The 18,365-nt window shown below is 45.7% G+C and overlaps 1 protein-coding gene across 2 annotated transcripts in view; it reads left to right on the top strand.

Moving 5' to 3' along the window:
• The window catches only part of PAX7 (paired box 7), a 106,852-nt gene that overhangs the window by 34,899 nt on the left and 53,588 nt on the right, over window positions 1-18,365 (top strand). For both annotated transcript variants that reach the window (XM_085305224.1, XM_085305223.1), the window contains exon 5: window positions 16,766-16,965. In XM_085305224.1, coding sequence (XP_085161350.1) covers window positions 16,766-16,965 — 200 coding nt within the window. The remainder of the gene's footprint in view (window positions 1-16,765; window positions 16,966-18,365) is intronic.

The raw sequence follows: 18,365 nt of genomic DNA, 5'->3' as shown, positions 1-18,365 counted from the left end.
TAGTTCATAAATCACTGTTCTGTGATTTTTAATAGTATTTTAAATAGCGTTGCTGTGGAACACACACATGCACAAAAAAATCCCCTAATATCATTATTTCTGAGCCTAAATACTCTTACTTTTGTAAATATTGTTAAATTAGTCTTTATTTTTTAAAATACGCAACTGGTTGGTCTAGTATGTGTGTTTTTGATGCAAATTTCTGTTATTGAGAGAGCAACTCTTATATCTTCCAGGTGTGAAATTGATTCCAGTGAAGTTCTGCAGAAAATAAAATAGTATAGCCTTAAAAGTTAGTAACAGATAAACATTAGGTTTCACTTCTTCCAGTAAAGCGAAGTCTGTGTTGTTACAGACTTTCTAAGATTGGCTATAGACAATGATTATGAACTTTAACTTAGAAACTGAGAGTGACCCTGCTCTCAAAATGCATGCCTGCTGGATTTTGCTTCTATAGAATCAGAGTATTAAGTGTGGAGCAGGTACCACACCCTTTCCTGGGTCTGTGCGACATCTAACGCAACGCTCCCATGGAGTCAGTGCATTGCAAAATCTCTTAATCCATTAGAGGGGAAGGTTTCCCCTAGCTACAAAGGGAGTACTCAATCTCCCTTGGTTTGAGATGGGTGCTTCCACCTAATACTAAGTAGGTGCTGRGCACACACTGCACTTCGAAAGCCTTTCCCATAAATATCAGCATCTCTCACAGATTGCAGAGACACAGTGTGCAAAGCGTGCCTTTAAAAGACCCAGTCATGGCCCGCGCGCTGAGGTTCAAGGCTTGCTGGAACTTCTCGCGTTGAATCTCTGTCAGCTGTCCCTGAGCCCAATACCAAGCAGGAGACAATACAGACAGATAAGATAATGGATGAGAAGGGAGTGGAAAATCTATCCTGTATTCTGGTGGCATTACTAATAGCGATAGCGCTGGCAGCATTGGACCGAAAAGCGTATCCATCACAATGGGCTGGTAAGTCCTCTCCAGCTCCCACTGTGACACTAAAGCCGGTTGCAAATATCCAGAGCTGGGGCCCCTCGCAGTGGGGAGTGGAGCAGTGTCTACGTGACCTTGAGCAGCCCTGCTATTCCCAGAAGAGGACTCGGCTCACGCCGCTGCCAATTGGAGCCCAGTGCTTGAATGTCCCGGTGGGGTTTCTCCCTGAAATCACAGCATGCCTGGGGTTAAAATTAACATCCAGGGGCATGGTCCAGCTCTCTGCTTGCGGTTCACTGAGGCTTCACATCTAGGTCAGTGGCTCACACTTCTTACTGTCCTACCACATTATTTTGCATAGGGGAGAAGGTTGCTTGATGTTTGTCCGTTAACCTGAAACCATTAGAAAACATCCCCTGAAACAAACACGCATGCTCTCACTTTCAGAGGACACCTTCAAAGCCAAACTTTTGACCTATTGACTTTGCTAGATGGTATCTGACCGCTCTGCTTGGGTGTTTAGTAGAGGGACTTGCCTTGTTACCATTGCTAACAACTCTGGTGTTGTCCAGCAAACTTGTGCAGTCCAAGAGCTTCTTCTCTCAGGGATTTTTGAAGCATGAAATGGGAATCCTTGGGTACGGAGTAAAGTGTTGAAGTAAGAAGGGCAGGTTAATCAATTACTTGAATAATGTGTTGGATTAATAATGTGTTGCCGTAGGTGATTTTCTGGCAAGTGATGTCTTTCAAAAAGGTATGTGTTCGCCTAACCGGGAGTTTGGGGACTTGATATAGGAGTCATGCAGCACATTTGGCAAGGTGTGCAAGTTGGGCAAAGTCATCACTTTTTCTGGCATAATGAATTAAAAAGYCAGTGGACCTGGCAGCAGCCTGGGAGCCAGGAGGTCCAAATTCAGTTTCTGGTATTGACTCTGACATGTTAAATGAATTTCTGTTATCCGTTTTTCTTCTGTGGCTCTCCTGCCATCATTTTTTGGTGTTTGTTTCAGTACAGTGCAAAGCTTCTGCCTAACCCTAGTTATGGGGCTTTAGGAACTACAGAAACAAATAACGGTTAATAATGTTTCACACTTTGAAGCACAGAATCTGGACAATGCAGCAACTGCGTTTTTAAACTGTTTCAAATTTCAGGGGAGGTAACTTCTTAATTTAGCTAAGCCAACTTGCCCTATACCAAGAGAAAATCTCCATGCTTGCACCCTGAATGTCCTTAGTGTGCAGAATGAAATTATTTACCAGCTGAAGAAGTATGAATATCAAAAGGTTCATTAAACATTCCAACTAATTTTCTCTGGTCTGTAAAATTTGGTTGGGAAGAAGGGGTGGATGAAAGGGGTTAGGCTTTCACGAGGTCAGCGCTCAGCTTTCAAAACTCTTYGTGGCGTGGAACTAACTCACATATTACTGAGCCCCTTGGAGGCTGAGCAATTCTCATGCAGGCTTGTCAGTAACTGGAAAAATGTTGTTTTGTGACATCTTGTACACTTGCTATGTCTGTCCAACCTGTGTGTGGGAATTTCCTTCTTGTCATGTTTCACTACTTTGTTTCTGGTTCCAGTTTGGTTTTTGAAGTAGATTTCTCAGCATTTCTGAGAAAGTCTTTGAGTGAGAGTCATTAGTTTCTTTATTTGCTGGTTCACCTGCCTTTCGCTCAGAATCTGTTTGTTAGCTGGTAGTGCCAATCTCGCATTTAACTCATTAGATATGGCTAATGTGCCCATCACCTTGCTAGACTGGCTACCAGAAATCACCTTGCATGACAGAAAAGATTGCTTGTCCTGTGCTGGTCAGAGAGCAGCCCACGGCGGTCAGAGCCAGGCGTGCTCATATTCTCCCAGTTGCACAGCTGTGGCCACTGAGGAATGACCATTTGGTGTTAGAGACCTTCCAAACTGCTGCTTAATGTCTGTCCAGCTTAAACAGCCTTCAGTGCCACTTCTTATCCACCGCTATTCTGACTTGCCACTGCCAGACCCCCAGCTGGGTCACAGAGCATTCAGTGTTTCTGTATTATGCTTCTGTTTCTGGCCAAATCAGAAGACCAAGCGCCATCTCCCCAACATGGCTAAACAACATTGTACCAACTCTTGGCTCTCTTGAATTCTGACTGACAAAGGACATGCAGTCAAAACTGAACTAAAGCAAGAATAAAGGTCTTGCAGGCTTAGGCAGGTATGTATACAGATGAATGTATGCACATAGATCTATATACAAACACACATGTACATATATAAAATATATAGGTATATGTGTATATAGTATAAAATATATGTATATATATTTAAATACTGTATTTACTAGAAGAAGGGGAGGGGAATCCAAAGTGTTTTCAATGTCTTCTCAAATGGCAACTTCGTTCTAAAATGAAAATACTTATGGTTAAAGAGTGTAATCATATAACCTGAGAACAAAGCAAGGTGCCATTTCAGGTCAGCTGAACTGTCTCTACTACCTGAGATAAAATCTTTTGATTTCTTTATTTCATAAAACAACCCAGTCAAAAAAGAAATTATTTAAAGCTATCCTGAAACAATGCCTGTTCTCCCAGTCCCCATGTCCCTGCACTTGGGGAATGTGGCTGTCAAACTGGAAAATGTGATCTAGTGGCAAACGTATTGGTTCCTGCGTGTGACTGGCAGGCTATAGTATTATTCTGCACGTATTCTGCCCCTCTATCTCTTAGGAGCAGAGCTCTGCTAAATATGTCCTTCTGCTTTAATGATGGTGAGAAATGTCTTCAACTTTGCTCCTTTTTCTGAATTCTTAAGCAAAAAGTAGTTAAAAGGTTTCAACTTGTGCTGTTGTTCTGTCAGGGCATAGTTGCCTCATAGGATCACAATGCAAGAGGGAAAGAGATCATCCYCACTTTCCGAAAAATTCCTTTTTGCATCCTGACATAGTTGAAGAATGAAGTCATGAATCCTGGGAAATGCTTGRCAGATATAAACCACAAAATACCATACACAGTTCTCTGCCTCCTGAAAAGCTCCTCTGTAGACTCAAACTAGACTTTGAAACCTGCCTCTTTGGTTTTGATCATGGTACCTGTGCCAATTGTGTCCTGCTTTCGTCAGACCTGGAAGGAAACGTTGAAGTGTTTAGTACAGCTAAACAGCGGTACTCCTCTCCCACCAAGGAACCAGCATCTAGGAGTCCAAGTATTTAACTCAGATAAAATTCTAATCCATACAACTTTCAAAAATAAAATTTCAGAATTGTAATGTGAGTGGAAGGGAAAGCTATGGGGTCTTCAGGCAGCCTAGCTTGGCACAGGCTTAGCATACTGAGTTCTGATGGAGTAAGCTGCCCCTTCCATTTCAGTTGAGCATGTTCAGTCCTGAACTCAGTGGTAGAAAGCGTCAGCAGAGGAAAACGTTTTGCAGCCGGGGCTAGTGGGCATGAAAGAGCCACAGCACTTCTATCATGATGCTATGCCTGCTCTTCTGGAATAGTATCTTGCTCTCRTGTCCTGAATGGCAACAAATCACTACTGTGTGTCAGTGCCCCTCAGCAAAACAGGCAATTCCTTTGCCTGGCTTGCCACTTTGCTGGTTTTGCCAGCAGCATGGCTGAGACCCCATCACCAACCTGTGCCTTTGAGCACTGTTGGATAATCAGCAGTGGATGAAGAAGCAGTATATTTGTTAACTTGTGCAGGTACTACACCTGCCCTGAAGCAAATGCCTGCCAAGTGGGAGGCAGGATATAATACCGAGCAACTGAGCACACATTCTGGTTTAGCTGCTGGGCTTCAGTCCCATCTGGCTCCCAGTGGAGCATCCTTGTCCCAGAACCTGCAGTGAAAACTTCTTGTTTTGGCTGAAATGTGGTCCTGGATGGACACTTATCTCCCCTCTGAGTAGAACTGAAGCACAGTTGCTGGCCTTCCAGGGTCTTTGCATCCTTCCCCACAGTAGCTGGCTCTGGTTATCACTGGAGACTAAGTTCTGGTGTAGGTGAATCCTGGTCCAGCTCTAGCAATTCCTGCATACCTCTCGTCCTCACTTGTGGTCAAGAATGAAAGCCAAAAGGCATGGAACAGTTGCTGAAACAGCAGGTAGCAGAGCTGTAATGGTCTGTGTTTTGGCTGCTTTGCCCCTAGCCTGTGCTAAAGCAGCCTCCTCACTCGCCGACCTCCTCTTGCTCTGAGCCACCTCCTCCTCCTCCCCTCCACCCCCGCCCYAAGCTTATTTCTCGGCCTCTGGAGGTTTTAATATTCAAGCCGTACCTTCCACATGAGCTGTGCTGAAGAGTTGACGTGTCGGAGTTTATTGATATCACATCGGGCTGCACAGGGCTGTCAGCTGCACATTCAGCCTTTAGCGACCCCCTAAGGTGCGGGCTCTGGCAGCTCTAAAGGAATCTGCACAAAAACGCCTTTTTGTTTTGTCCAAGGTGAGACAATGCAAACAGGGCCCTGCACCAGATGACAGGGCTGATAAAGGACCAAGCGGCGCAGGGATATCTTTCTTTCTTTTCACTCCTTCATTCAATCCTTCTTTCTGTCACTTTCATTCTCTCCTCCCTACACTTTTCTTTCTTCTCTTTCTTCTCCTGGCTCGGCTAGCAGAGAGCAGCAGAGACAAGCAGAGGGGTTCAATTGCAGGCGAATGTCACAGTCCAGCTTCTCAACGCGTTTTCAGTGGCAGCCGAAGTTGCTGTTGGCCAGCTTGATGAGAGTAACTGTCTGCCTGCGGGCCCTTTTCTCTTAGGCTTCTTTACAGTTGCATGTGGTGGTGTTTTCTCTGTGCACTGAAATTAATGTAAAGCTCAGAGCAGTGAGTGTTTGTGTGTTGGGAGAAAAGTAGATGGGGAGGGGCATAAATACGAAGGGAGAGGGGGAGAGAGGGGGGGGGAGCCTTCAGGAGTGCAGTGGTGAGAACAGGAAAGCAAGGGGGAGTAGCAGAGAAAGGAGAGACTAGGGTGTACATGCATAAGGAGTCAGGAAAGGGAAGGAAGAAGAGGGTAAAAACAGTCAGGTGAATGCTTTCCAGCTACGATTGCCTTGATGACTTCTGCTGCACCCCTATGTTTTCACAGACACAGCAGAGGACAAAGTAAAGGAAGCAAAGTGGTTGCTCGTGCCCTCTCTCATACACCTCTTGGCTTGAGGCAGCCAGTCTGACATTCAGATAAATGAAGCAGGGCCTGCAAACAGCAGGAGGAGTGTGTTTCTCATGTGTGGTTAAGTGGTCTCTGGTGCCTCATTCTCCCAGGCTGGTTTTTCAGGATTGGGAAAGGTTTACGAGGTTAAATTTGTTTATCTTTCCTGAAAGAGTCTTACATTGAAAGGTCTTTACCTTGATGTATCCAGCCAGGGAGGCCAGGGCTGGAATAGCAGAGGAACTGCAGGACAAGGTTAAGGACCACTGGCAGAGCTATATTGAAATAAAAGAGGGTGTTGCAAATGGAGGTGGAGGAGCAATGGCAAGAGTTGTGTGGGGATCCTGGAGTGGGAATAGCAAGGCAGCTGTAGGCCAAGACTGACATGTATTGGCAGAGTGCTTGGGGCCCAGACCTGGCACAGAAGCAGTGACAGTGCTTCAAGGACATGAGCAGAGCTGTGCTGGGACAAATCCAGGAGGAGCAGCGATTGTCACAGACAAAGAACTGCGAAACCTGGATTTGTGCATCTCTGCTAGGATGCTGAACCTCTTAGATGGTGTATCTGTGCATACATGGAGTGCTGAGGAACATGTACTGTCGGGCTACACTGAGTAGATTCTGGTCCAGATCTAGAGTACGCTGGTCCAGATCAACTATTACTAATATCTCTGCCATTGGTATGGTGCTCAGTAAACTTTGGTAAAATTACCAGCCAGCCTCAGGAAAAGGTATTTAAGTAGATTAAGGACAGGGAATTGGGACTGGAATAGAAGCAAGTGCGTTTCTCAAGATCAAAACTTGGCAGTAAGGGCCGAACTGCCCTAAGATGTTTTTCTGGATTGAGTCAATTCTATGTGCCTCAGTCCTATGGATTCAAGAATTACGTTCAAAAGGTGTTTGCGTGGCACAGTCCTGTTCCAGTATTGTACCTCCCAGCACCCTCAGAGGATGGCCATAACACATGCAGGGAGGACTTAGGTGTTACGCTGTGTGTTCAGAACAAAGAGTCAAACTGGTGTAACAGGCTCCTAGAAGTTCACTCCCTTATTATAGTGGCTCTGATGTTAGGTACTCTTGCTGCTGGGGAAAATGGGCATGGCTGGAGCCCAGAGAGCATGATTATAGCAAGTCATGTAGACCCTGTAGAGGCATAGCATCAACCTCAGTGCACTCCAGGGGCCTGGAGCAACGGGTGAAGGTCAGAAACTTGGGTTGAGCCTGAGGGRAGAGGGACGATGCGCTGACCTGGGGCCATGCTGCATTGCTGTCCTTGGCAAGTGCCAAATACCTCTGCCAGGAACACTGTTGAAACAAAGCAGAGTACCAAACTGGGTGCATATGCTTATTTTYACTCCTTGGTTATGCACCTGTTGTAATGGTACCTCTTGTCTACCCCTGCCACCATATAGATATCAGTCCTTGCCAGGGTGAAGGACCTGGCTTCCCACGCCGCAGGCCAGGTACTCTTTCGGCGTCTTTGGCGTACAAGTCAAGGGGTGTTATCAAAGGATCAAATCCTCGATCCTTAATTCTAGCCAGCTTCCAGCATCCCACTTACCCATATCCTGAAAAGGAAAGAGCAGAGGAGGAAAAAACACAGAAAAAGCAATCCAAGCTCTTCCCATTCCCAGCCTCCTCTTTCACCCTGAGTCCCGACTCGTCTCCCTTTGCTTCCCAGTTTTGGGAGCACTATTGATGCCTCCCTAAGTACATCATTTCAGTGCAAGTAGAGGAGCCAGCAAGCCCCTGCAGCCCCTTTCGTGCAGCCTTCCGCTGGATCCTGTGCCTGCCACAAGCACGCAGCTATGAATATTGAAGTGAAAAGGGGGCCTTTTATGGACTTCACAGATGTGCTGGGGAGTTGGGGCAGGCCTCATTACCTCGAGGTTCTTTAAAAGGCCAAACAAAAGCCAGAAGAAAGAGTGTTAGGGGTGGAGGGGGCAGGGAGGCGAGAACTAGAAAAAAGTTGAAAGAAAAGAAAAGACGACTGGAGTTGATGGATATTCCATCTGTTTATGTTCAGGCCAGTGCTGGGAATTAACAAAGGCTGCAGGAGACATAGACTTTCTTTCTCCCTCCCTCCCTCCCTATCTCTCTCCAAATGCTCTGGATGATTTGGTTTTGTTCACTGCTTGCAAGGAATAGAATATGTTTTATTTTTTGTGACCATGTGTCTTTGCATGGGGGCACTGCAGCTGGTACCTATGCTGCCAGACCCTGATTTGTGGTAGGGTTCACTGGGGCTCTGGTGTCTATTACTACTTTCACATGCAGAGTAGATGAAGTCTCCATGGCCAGATCCCTCCATGAAGATAAATGAGTGCAGCTTCTTGGTCTTTACCAGAACTGCACTGATGTATGCCAGCAAAGGAGTTTGCTTGATCTTTGTGGGCAGCATGGATTATGGACAAGGAACTGGTTAGGGGTGCAATCTCTGCTCCTCTCAGGGGCTGCAGAGGGTTGGAAAAGCCCTCATCCAGCTTAACTTCCAGCGTCAAGGCATGTTCCCAACCTGCACAGGGTTACCTGGAATAGGCAAAGTAGATGCAGGAAGRAATGCAAAGGAGAGCTGTTGGCTTACACCTTCACTCAGTGCAAGTCCTCATTTTGGGGAAAAAAAACTCTTGGTGACAGATGACTGTCCCTAGAAAATGGGGTCTCTCTAGCTTTAGGGATAAATTGGTGCAACTGCCAGTTTGTATCACAGCTTTTCTTTCTGAAATCTTGTAACACTCCAGCTGTAGTTATGCCTATGAACTCAGCTAGAACTGAACCCAAGACAGCTATGGTACTTGTCCAAGGATATGCAGAGAGTTTGTGATAGAACCTAGAGCTGAAATTTGGACTTCTGTACATCCAAAGTCAGCACCCTAACCAATGGGAACAGTTTGCCTTGTCTTGCTTAGAGACATGTATGTTCTTCCTGGCAAAATGTCAGATGAGATGCTCCCGCATGAAAGTTTTGGTAAGAGCCCAAAATCTCTTTGAGAGTTATGAACCAGATTCTGGCAGAGCAGGGAGGAAAGTAAGGTTTGGGTGAGTAGTCAGGGAAGTAGGACAGCATTGTTGTTCTTAACTGGAACCAGGTAAAACTTGATGCCTCAATCCACATCTCACTTTGAATCTTCAAGCCTGGTATTTGAACATGGGACTCCTCTGGGGTGAATCTTGAGCATTCAGACATGGAGAAATGGTTGTATCGCTTGTCCTGAGCCAGAGTGGATTGTGAYACTGTGAGATATGTTTGCTTTCTTACATTTTGTATGTGCTCCCTTTTCATCTGTTAAACCTCTGGCTTTCTGTTCTCTGTCTTTTATACAACTTCACCTCCATACCTGATCTCTCTCATTCAGAAGAAATCATGACATGGTGAGGGAATTAGCCAGCTGTGAAACACCTCTCTTTTACTCCCTCCTGTATTCCCCCTAGACACGCACACATGAATGTACACTCATTCACTCACTTGCTTTCTGCCTCTTTTCTTCAAGAGCATCAGCTTCATTGCTAGTATTATTTTCAAGTTGTAAAGTCCATAATGGACATTACCTCAATCTGTGGTTTGGTTACAGCTGGCCAGTTCAGTGCCTGTATAAAAAAAAGAAAAAAAAAAAGAAGAAAAGAAAAAATACCCAAACCTTTATCTCCTAAGGCCCCCACACTAATGCTTTACTGAACACTGCAGTCCCCAGCTGAGCTGTAAATGACTTTTTCATTTTCCTAGGCCTGCTACCTGGTCTGTTTGGTATTCAAGGGCACCCCACCAACAGGCGCTATCATTCTGCTTGGGCCGAATTACTTGATTAAAACGCATATCAACTATTATGTGATTCATTTTTCTGCTGCTGCTCCACACCAGAGGCTCTAAACTATGTTAAACTGTAATACAGCTGCGCAGGCACGAGCAAATGCTGGAGAACGGGGAGTTTACAGGTTAGAAAGGGGAGGGAAGGGGGAAACCCAAGCTTTATTGTATGTGCTGTGTGGATTATTGGTTTTTGTGTCTGGGAATGTGACTGGACAGGGGAAGGAGAGCAAGAGCTGAATCTGAAACACCTCTGTCCCCTTTGCAGTCCCACCTGCTGTTAAATAGGTTTGGAGGTGAGTGGGGGGCTATTCTGCAGAGATCTGGTTGCTTAGGCTCTCTCTGTCTAGCTCACACATGTGCACACATACAGACACATCTTGTGAGCTCAAGACTTCATCGGTTTTCAACAAGAGAGAAAAAGCTGTTCTAGTTTTTACATTGGAAAAGTCAAGGAAATATAATTCCATGCCCGAGAGACTGCCACTATGTGTCTCCTTCATTCAGGCTTTCCATAGTCTTGTTTACATTTTGATGGGTTTTGTTTGCTTTCTGTCAGAGGGAAAGGCAGGTGCTAAGAATCCAGGGAGAGTTTGAGCTCTTGCCCCCAGAGCCATTGGCTGCAGGTCCGGGATGGGGTGCATACTCTCTGAATAAAAGGCCGCATCCTGCTGATTCTTGTTCATCCCATCCAGGGACGCTCATATCCTTTTTGGGGAGTAGAAATTGCAAACTGCACAATCCCAAATCTTGTGCTCCAACAGACATCCTGTATCTGAAATCCAAAGTGAATCTGTTCTGACATCTTCTCACCAAAGTTTTTTCTAACCAAAGYCTCTGTTGTTGGTGCACTGGGCAGAATTGACTGTCCTGTTGCAACGTGAGTGCCGAGGTAAATAATTATTTAGTTACGGGCAGCATAAGCAGTCCTGTTTCTGGCTTACAGATTATTTCCTGTATAAATGCTAGCAGTAGACAACTAGTCTTCTGACACTGCTGCGTCTCCTTAGCCAAGATGGATTTTTGTTTGTTTAGTCCTGGGAGCTTGAGGTTTGTGACTTCTTTTGTTCCAAGTAGCAGAGAAAATCTGCTTATTGCCACAATATTTTTGGTGCCAACAACAGGCTAGTTGCATGGGCAAAGGGAAAAAAGCAAGGAAATAACCAGCACTACAGATCTAGACTGTGGTCTATTTAAAGCCCCTATGAGCAAACTTCAGTAAGAGGGCTCAAAAGCGAAGCAGGAGTGAGGAGAGTAACAGTGTGGCTGTATTTGGTATACTGGACATACCTAGATATATTTCCTATTTTATTATTTGAGGTTCTTATGACAAAGTACTCACAATCGGGAGGTATTTCCATCTGTTGAGAGTGATACCAGGGCTCCAGTTATTAAGGCAAAGTCAGGCAGCAARAGAGTCAAGTGTCAGGTGAAGCCTGTCCTTTCCAAGGTCACTGAGAAACCCTTTAATTGTCTTCTGGCATAAGATATCATGGTCTAAATTTCAGAGATAAATGTGACTTGGAAAATGAGCGTGCATACGCTTGTGCAGGGATAACTGTTGGGGCCACTAAGGGTGGCAGCTTTAGGGGGTGGAGAGCTCTGAAGAAGGGGGGATCTGGCAGTGCTGAGAGATGTGGGGCTGCAGCATATGGTGGTGCTCAGCTCTTACCGATCCTTTCCAAGTGAGCCCTCTTGCGCTATTAAATCCAGTCTCTGCAGTGACTGAATCAGCTGCCTGGCCAGTCACCTCCAGAACTGATTTTCTGGAGTTGGTTTGGCATGTCACTGTTGCTCCAGCAGCGTCTGGGTGAGTTTGCTGAAGCCAGTTGCAGCACAAAAGGTGCAGTGCAGCTAAGCCATCCAGAAAACCGTTCCCTTCCCCCTCTCACTGTCCCCTCCACCACACATTTAATTTTTAGGGTAGTGCAGCTGGAAGCAAGAGAGAAAGAGAGGAAATGAGTTGCAGGAGAGAGGGTGACAAAGAGATGAGAAATACTGCAGGAGAGAATGTGCGACTCCCCTTTACCCTCTAACAAAATCCGATCCCCACTTTAATGAATGCGTTTTCATGTCTGATCCTGTCTGCCAATCCTTCCAGACAGCACCAAGGTGCTTCGAGACAAGGCAGCAGGTCCTTGTAGAGCATCAAGGGCTCAGTCTGAGCCTGGAGGGTCTTGTTGTGGCCGATTCCACCTAATCCTGTTGATTAATTTAACTCCAGGGCTAAGAGGCTTCCAGAAGCGGTGAATGGAGATGACGGAGAGGAGAAAAGCAGAGGGAGAGGGAGGGAGGTGGAAGAGGGAAGGGAGAGGGAGGACAAATCCAGTCCATAATTACTAAGGTTTTTTTCCTTCTTCCTTTCTTCAAGCTGCCCTCCACTTCTATCCCTTTCAAGCCCCTCCAGAAAACTCTGCCCAACTTGTGCTAATTACTCCCCCAATGCAATATTTGTGGGCCATAATCTGCACGTTTCCTCACACAAGAGCAGGACAAGGCCTTGTCACCCTTCCTGCACACGTGCTCTGATCACACTCCTTTCCAAAGGGGGAAAAATCATTTTAGCTTATTCCGTTTTCCCCAGCTCATCCTCTCGAGATGTGGGGCTTGACATGGGTGCATGCAAAGCTTCAGCAAGTCCCTTCACAGTTTTCTTTCCCCTTTCTTAGCAACCACATTGGTATGTGCGGCAAGAAGGTGGCTGCACATTCGTGTGGTCGGGAGGAGCCCCTGCCCACTCTGGACAGAACTTAACAGTTTCCACACTGGCAAACTTATTGGCATTCCTTTAATGAAACTTGCAAGTCTTTATTTTTAAGAGTATTACAAAGTAAATAGAGCAGTTTGGGTTTTTTTTTTCCTTTTCTAGCTACAAAGCAGTTATGCTAAATAGAGATGGAAACACTCCTCTAAAAATAAAAGAGAAAGAAAGAAAGAAATGTAACAGGGATCCGTGAGTGTCCTCTGTAATACAGGCACTACCTCTTAGCTTTCTCTTAGTCTGAGTGACTCATCCTCTCGTGAGATTTTTGTCTCCCTTCACCTCCCAGTTCCATTCTTTTCTGTCAGTCTCAGCCAGTATGCTATCCTGGAGGTGCTGAATATCAGGCAGCTAGCTGTTTCCCATCTTTCATCACAGCTAGCGATTGGTAAGCCGTACAAGGAGCTGGTGCTAGACATTTCTTCACTGTTACATTTACAGGCTGTTCATTGCTGTCTGTGAGTAAGTGTAAGACGCTACTAGCACACTCTTACTGTTACTGCTGGGGCGACAGCCCTGTTGTGCTGGAGGTTGGGTTTCCAGCAGTGGTAAACTGCAGGTTTCTCCACTTGCTTGTGTTCATGGCAGTGCTGTATATCCATTTTTTGGCCCCTTTCTTTAGGTGGAAATGAGTAGGCATAAGGCAGAGGAGGCTCGAACTGTACAGTTCTGAGTTACTGACTTGAAAACCCGTATTTCTTTCACTAGACTTGTACAGCCCTGCCTGAGTGATGCAAGTGTGCTAATGCACAGGAGTGAATATGCCAGTATAGCCTGTGTCCCTAGGAAAGGCAACCAAACTGCAATGACACAAAGCACCTTTTTATGGGTAAGGCTCTGTGTTCAATAGAAACTGTGTGGCCTTACAGATAAAAGACCTGTCTGTAGGTCGCACCCAGATCAGATGTCTCTTAGACCCCCATAGCCAGGCTGGGTATGCTATGAGGCTCCTAGGAGGACCCCAATGCTGCAAAATCAGCTTTTCCTGCATCATTCTGCTCTTTCTCATTGGATTGTGTCCGTAGGGGCATGGGCAAAAGTGTCTTGCATGAAAAGCGCAGTGGTTTGTCTGGCAGGTTTCAGCTGCTTAGGAATGGAGAAGACCTGTTAGATCGAGTCCACCTTCAGGCAGAGACTGTCCCCTGATAATAGAGGACACATTAGATAACAGGCTCATACTGCCATCACTCTCAGCCAAAAACCTGTCTGTATTATTTAATAAATCTGTGTCTGACAGCAGCAGCTGCATCGTACTTAGACCAGCTGGTTCCAGACATGCCCTGGGATTTTTCTTGCTCTCTTGATTTCATCTTTGTAGTTGTGTTGTTCGAGCCTCGTACTTGGCACAAGGAGTTGTGGTTTCTTTTCCCAGCTTTGCTCCTGACTCACAGGGTGACTGTAGGCGGGTCACTTCTGCCACCCATGCCACGCTTCTCCCAGTTGTAAAATGGAGATAATGCCAGTCTGGAGCTATCTGAAGATGTGCAGATAAAATGTTATTTAACTCTATGTTGGAAGGTTCAGTGCTCTCCCCTCTTAGCCCTGGAGCCAGGGTGATGGCCAGCACAGTGGCTGGTGTTGCTGTGAATTGGACCGATTGTTACGACAATTCACTGTCCTCTGCCAAAATCCTGCGGCTGAGCCAGGGATTCTTAACGAGCAGCCTAAAGCCGTTGAAGGAGGTTTGGCTGTTTTCCTTCCAGACCTACAGAGCAACAACAACAACAAGAGTAGTGAGGTGTGGGAGATGAAACCTGTTCAGATTCTCTTCTGGACTCTTTCTTCCACACCTGGGGAGCTAGGGGGTTGCATCCTTGCTGTATGCTATGCAGGCAGTTGCACCAGGCAAGCAGATGAGTGGTAGGAGATGTGATAGCATTACCGTCAAATGGGCAGGAGAGCTAGGTTTTGAAAAGTCATTTTGATGTTCCTGTCACCATAATGCTTGCCAACCAGACTGGGGCTTTGTTGCGGTAGGCATGAAATGTGCCGCAAATGACAATTCCGGTGCTGAGCTCGCAGGCTGAAAGACTGAAAGTTGCTACTTAGGCGTCTGTATTAACTATACAGAAATATATTCTGCTGCAGAGACAAGTCACACTTTAATGTCCCTTCCTTTCCCCTCTTCCCACTGGGCCTCTCTCATTCTAGACCAAAAYTCATCTCTGTCCTCATTTTGTTTATATTGGGTATTTCCAAAAAAGATACTGACTGATTAAACCAATGACTTAAACCAGTGACTTAAGCGATTAACCTAATGATCTGTATGCTGTAGGCTTCCAGATGTGCTTTTGCACAGTATGGAATCCCGGAGTCCAGATGTGCTTCTACCTGGCCCAGATCATCTGGGACCCAGATGTGCAAGGATGCTATTCTAGAGWACAGATGTTCTTTTTACACTAGACCTTCCACTGAAAATGCAAGTAACCTGAAAGCTAGTTTAGTACCAAATTTCTCCTATGGACAGGGTAATAAAACTGTGTTAACATGGGACAGATGCTGTTCCACTGAAGTCAACAGTGAGAAATAAATGGCTCTTTATCTGAGAAGATTAGTGTGTGAAGACCCTGTGCCTTGGTAAACCATAGCTGGAGTTAGAAGCAAAGGAAAACCTCCTAAGGTGATTTCTTTGGCCCCTGGAGAAGCCATGCATTTCAGTGCAGCGGAGTTTGACTCCACCGCGGCTGTAGTTATCAGCTCGGTTCTGACACTGCGTCCTCCCTGTGAAGATCCAAGACCTAAAAGAATTTTGTGTTGCACCAAGCTGAATGCAGTGCCGTTTTGTGACCTCCTCAGTATAAACAAGTGAGCTCCAATGGGAGATTCGCCTCATACTCCTCAGGCTGCTGCTGCTCTTCAGCAGCTGTTGGGGAAGTCACAGCTGCCATTTTCAGCTCTGAAGGAAAAAAAAGGCAGATATTGGTTGCAAGTTCAGACTGTTGCATAGGAGCTGAGCAAAAAGAGAGAACTGCGACACAATATTACTAACTTTAGAGAATCTGTTTTAAAGATGAGCAGATGTAAGTCCTGCTTCTAATCGTAGGTGAGTAAAGGTTTATCTGAAAGAAACAAAATTCCATGCAAGCGCTATGTTTAAACAGACTGTGGCCCCCAGTCTGATGTATGCACTGGTATTCTGGAAGGTATTAATCAAGCTTTTTGCAAATAATGAGTACACGTTTAGTGAGCCTTCTGCCTTCATGAGAGAGAAGGAGAAAGAGAGACCTGATCACTCGTGTAGCTGAAAGGCTGCATGTATCGTGTTCTTCTCTGCTTTTATGAAGCAGCAAAGAGGCAAAGAGCCTGTGGAAGGGACGGTTGTGGTCCAGGGTGTTCAAGGCAGGGAGGTGGGAAAGGCAGAGGTCCAGGGCAAGTGAAGGTAGAGGAAGTAGGTGCCCAGGTAGGCCTTGGCAAAGGATATCCATGGCATCTTAATGCTGTTGGAGTCTGGCCTTCTGCAAAACTCCTGCTGAATTTTGGGAAGTAAGAGTCAGCGAACAGGATTTGTATCCTGTGGGCAGCCCAATCCAGAGGTGAACCTGAGCAGGAAATGTTTCCCCCGGCCGTAAAAATTACTAATATTTCTTTTTTTTCTTCCCAAGGTGGTTAAAAATTGGTAACTCAAACACTGATGCTTCAGAAACACAGGAGGAAATTAGCATGTACAAGTCAGAGCATCTTGTCTTGAAATTTTTAAGTGCTCTTTTAAATTTGTACATCTTTTCAGTGTCTAATTTTCAACTGTCTGACACTTAAAGCACAACATCATTTCAAACAAAAAAATGGGAATTTCTTGAAATAGGATAAGTAGGCAGTTGTGAAGGGCTTGTGGTGTGTTTTTTTTTTTGTTTGTTTGTTTTTTTGTTTTTTTTTTGCTGTAACATGTTGAACAGTGGACCTTGTTGAATCATCCCTTTCCTGCAAACAGTTCTGATTATGTTAGATTGTCTTTTCACAAGGTGGAAAAAAAGCAGTAAAAGAAACCTGGTGGAATGTACTGTAGTTGGAGTATTTGCTCTGATGGCTACCATCAGTGTAGATTTGAGGTTACTTCCCTGGGTTACTTAATTTCTTCAATAGCCTTTCTCCCTATGGCTTTTAAACCAAACAAGCCTCACTTGCCGTTTCTTTCCCATCCCAGGTAACAGGCTGGACGAAGGCTCTGATGTCGAATCCGAACCAGACCTGCCTTTGAAGCGCAAGCAGCGCCGCAGTCGAACCACTTTCACTGCTGAGCAGCTAGAGGAGTTGGAGAAGGCCTTTGAGAGAACCCACTACCCAGACATCTACACACGGGAGGAGCTAGCTCAGAGAACCAAGCTCACCGAGGCCCGTGTTCAGGTAAGGCCGGGAGTGAGTGAGTGGCGATGGCACAGCTTCTGAGTGTGTTTACGGTGTGGAAGGAAGTGATGCTGCTGGGGATGAGGATGTTGAAAGATGATGTGCATGTACCTCTTCTCTAGAACTGTATTCCCAAGGATCTGATATGTATGAGCAGTTATACCAGTCCAGTTCTGTAGCTTCCTCATGTTCCATGGATTTGTAGATGTGCCATGTTGATTTGGCCCATTATAAAGGTACCGTCTGGAAGATTTCCATCTGGGTCGGGATCAGGAGCCAAACTGTCGCTAGCTAGGCAAGCTGTTTAGCCCCATGTTCTGTTTGAGGAAATTCCTCCATTTGCCTAGGAGGAAGCAGTGTGTGTACGCGTGTTTGTATTTGGTGTTTTAGGAGAAATTGTACCATTTACCAGCTTTGCCCAGGGGAGCAGATCATATTTTGCAAAGTTTGCTAGTTGTGTGTGTGAATTTTCATAAAACTTTTTCTCCCCCTAGTCTCCAGAGAGTACAGAGAGGGCAGGGGGAGGGAAAAAGAGGGAAGAAGCAGGAAGGGAGGGTTTGGAGCAGGGAGACTCTGACATCTACACGATTAATAGCCCTTGTGGGAACTCCACACAGAGACCCTTATGTCTTCCAGATAAAGGCTGGGTCAGCAGTGTGTGCAAACACGCAGAGGGATAAGGAGTGTGAACAGATCGGGGGGTATAATAGAGTCCCTTGGGGACAGGGAAAGAAAGGGGGAGGGATTGGGGATTGTGCTGGGTTAAAGAAGTGAAATGGAGACCCCAGCAGTCCGTCCTCCGTGTGGCCAGTGCTATTAGGTTTCAGGCTAAGTACAGGGGTCTCTGCGTACAGCCTAGAGTAGAATTGTGGGTACTGAGAGAGAAGGGAAAGAGTACAGAGGCTTGTGACGAGGAAACAGTCAATTAACTAGCCCCTCAGAAGCAAAACAAGCTTTTTCTTGTTCTGCAGTGCGCAGGAGAAGGAGCTTGATGTGCTAACTCAGAAACCAAAAGCACAAAAGGTTGAGCTGCTTCCCAAGCTGTCCAGGAATGGACATTTCCCACATGCATCTGGGATGTTCACTGATTAAGGATGTTTCCCACTAGCCCTCTTTTCCCAAAGAGGTGTCAAGAGTGTGCTAGTACTGCAGCAGATAGCTTTTCTCCCTCCAGCTTTGTCTTGAAATTGGCTAATTTTAGGTGCTTAAACTACCTGAAGTTGGAATGTGTGAATACTCCCACTTTTGTTTCGTATATTCAGTTTCTAATTACTCTTGCTTACATGGATGGGTATAATGGGGAAAACAGAGATGTTGCTGTTGAAAGAAGACTAGAACAGGCATTTTAAGGGAGAACTGAGTTTAAGTAACASCTCTTTATGGTGTAAGAGAAGCCTGCA

The sequence above is a fragment of the Rhea americana genome, unplaced genomic scaffold (genome assembly GCF_003343005.1).
Source record: "Rhea americana isolate MKP2758 unplaced genomic scaffold, rheAme1 scaffold_217, whole genome shotgun sequence".
In the NCBI taxonomy this organism is placed as follows: Eukaryota; Metazoa; Chordata; class Aves; order Rheiformes; family Rheidae; genus Rhea; species Rhea americana.
The sequence above is the reverse complement of the archived record's forward strand: the minus strand, read 5'-3'. Positions and strand labels throughout refer to the sequence as shown.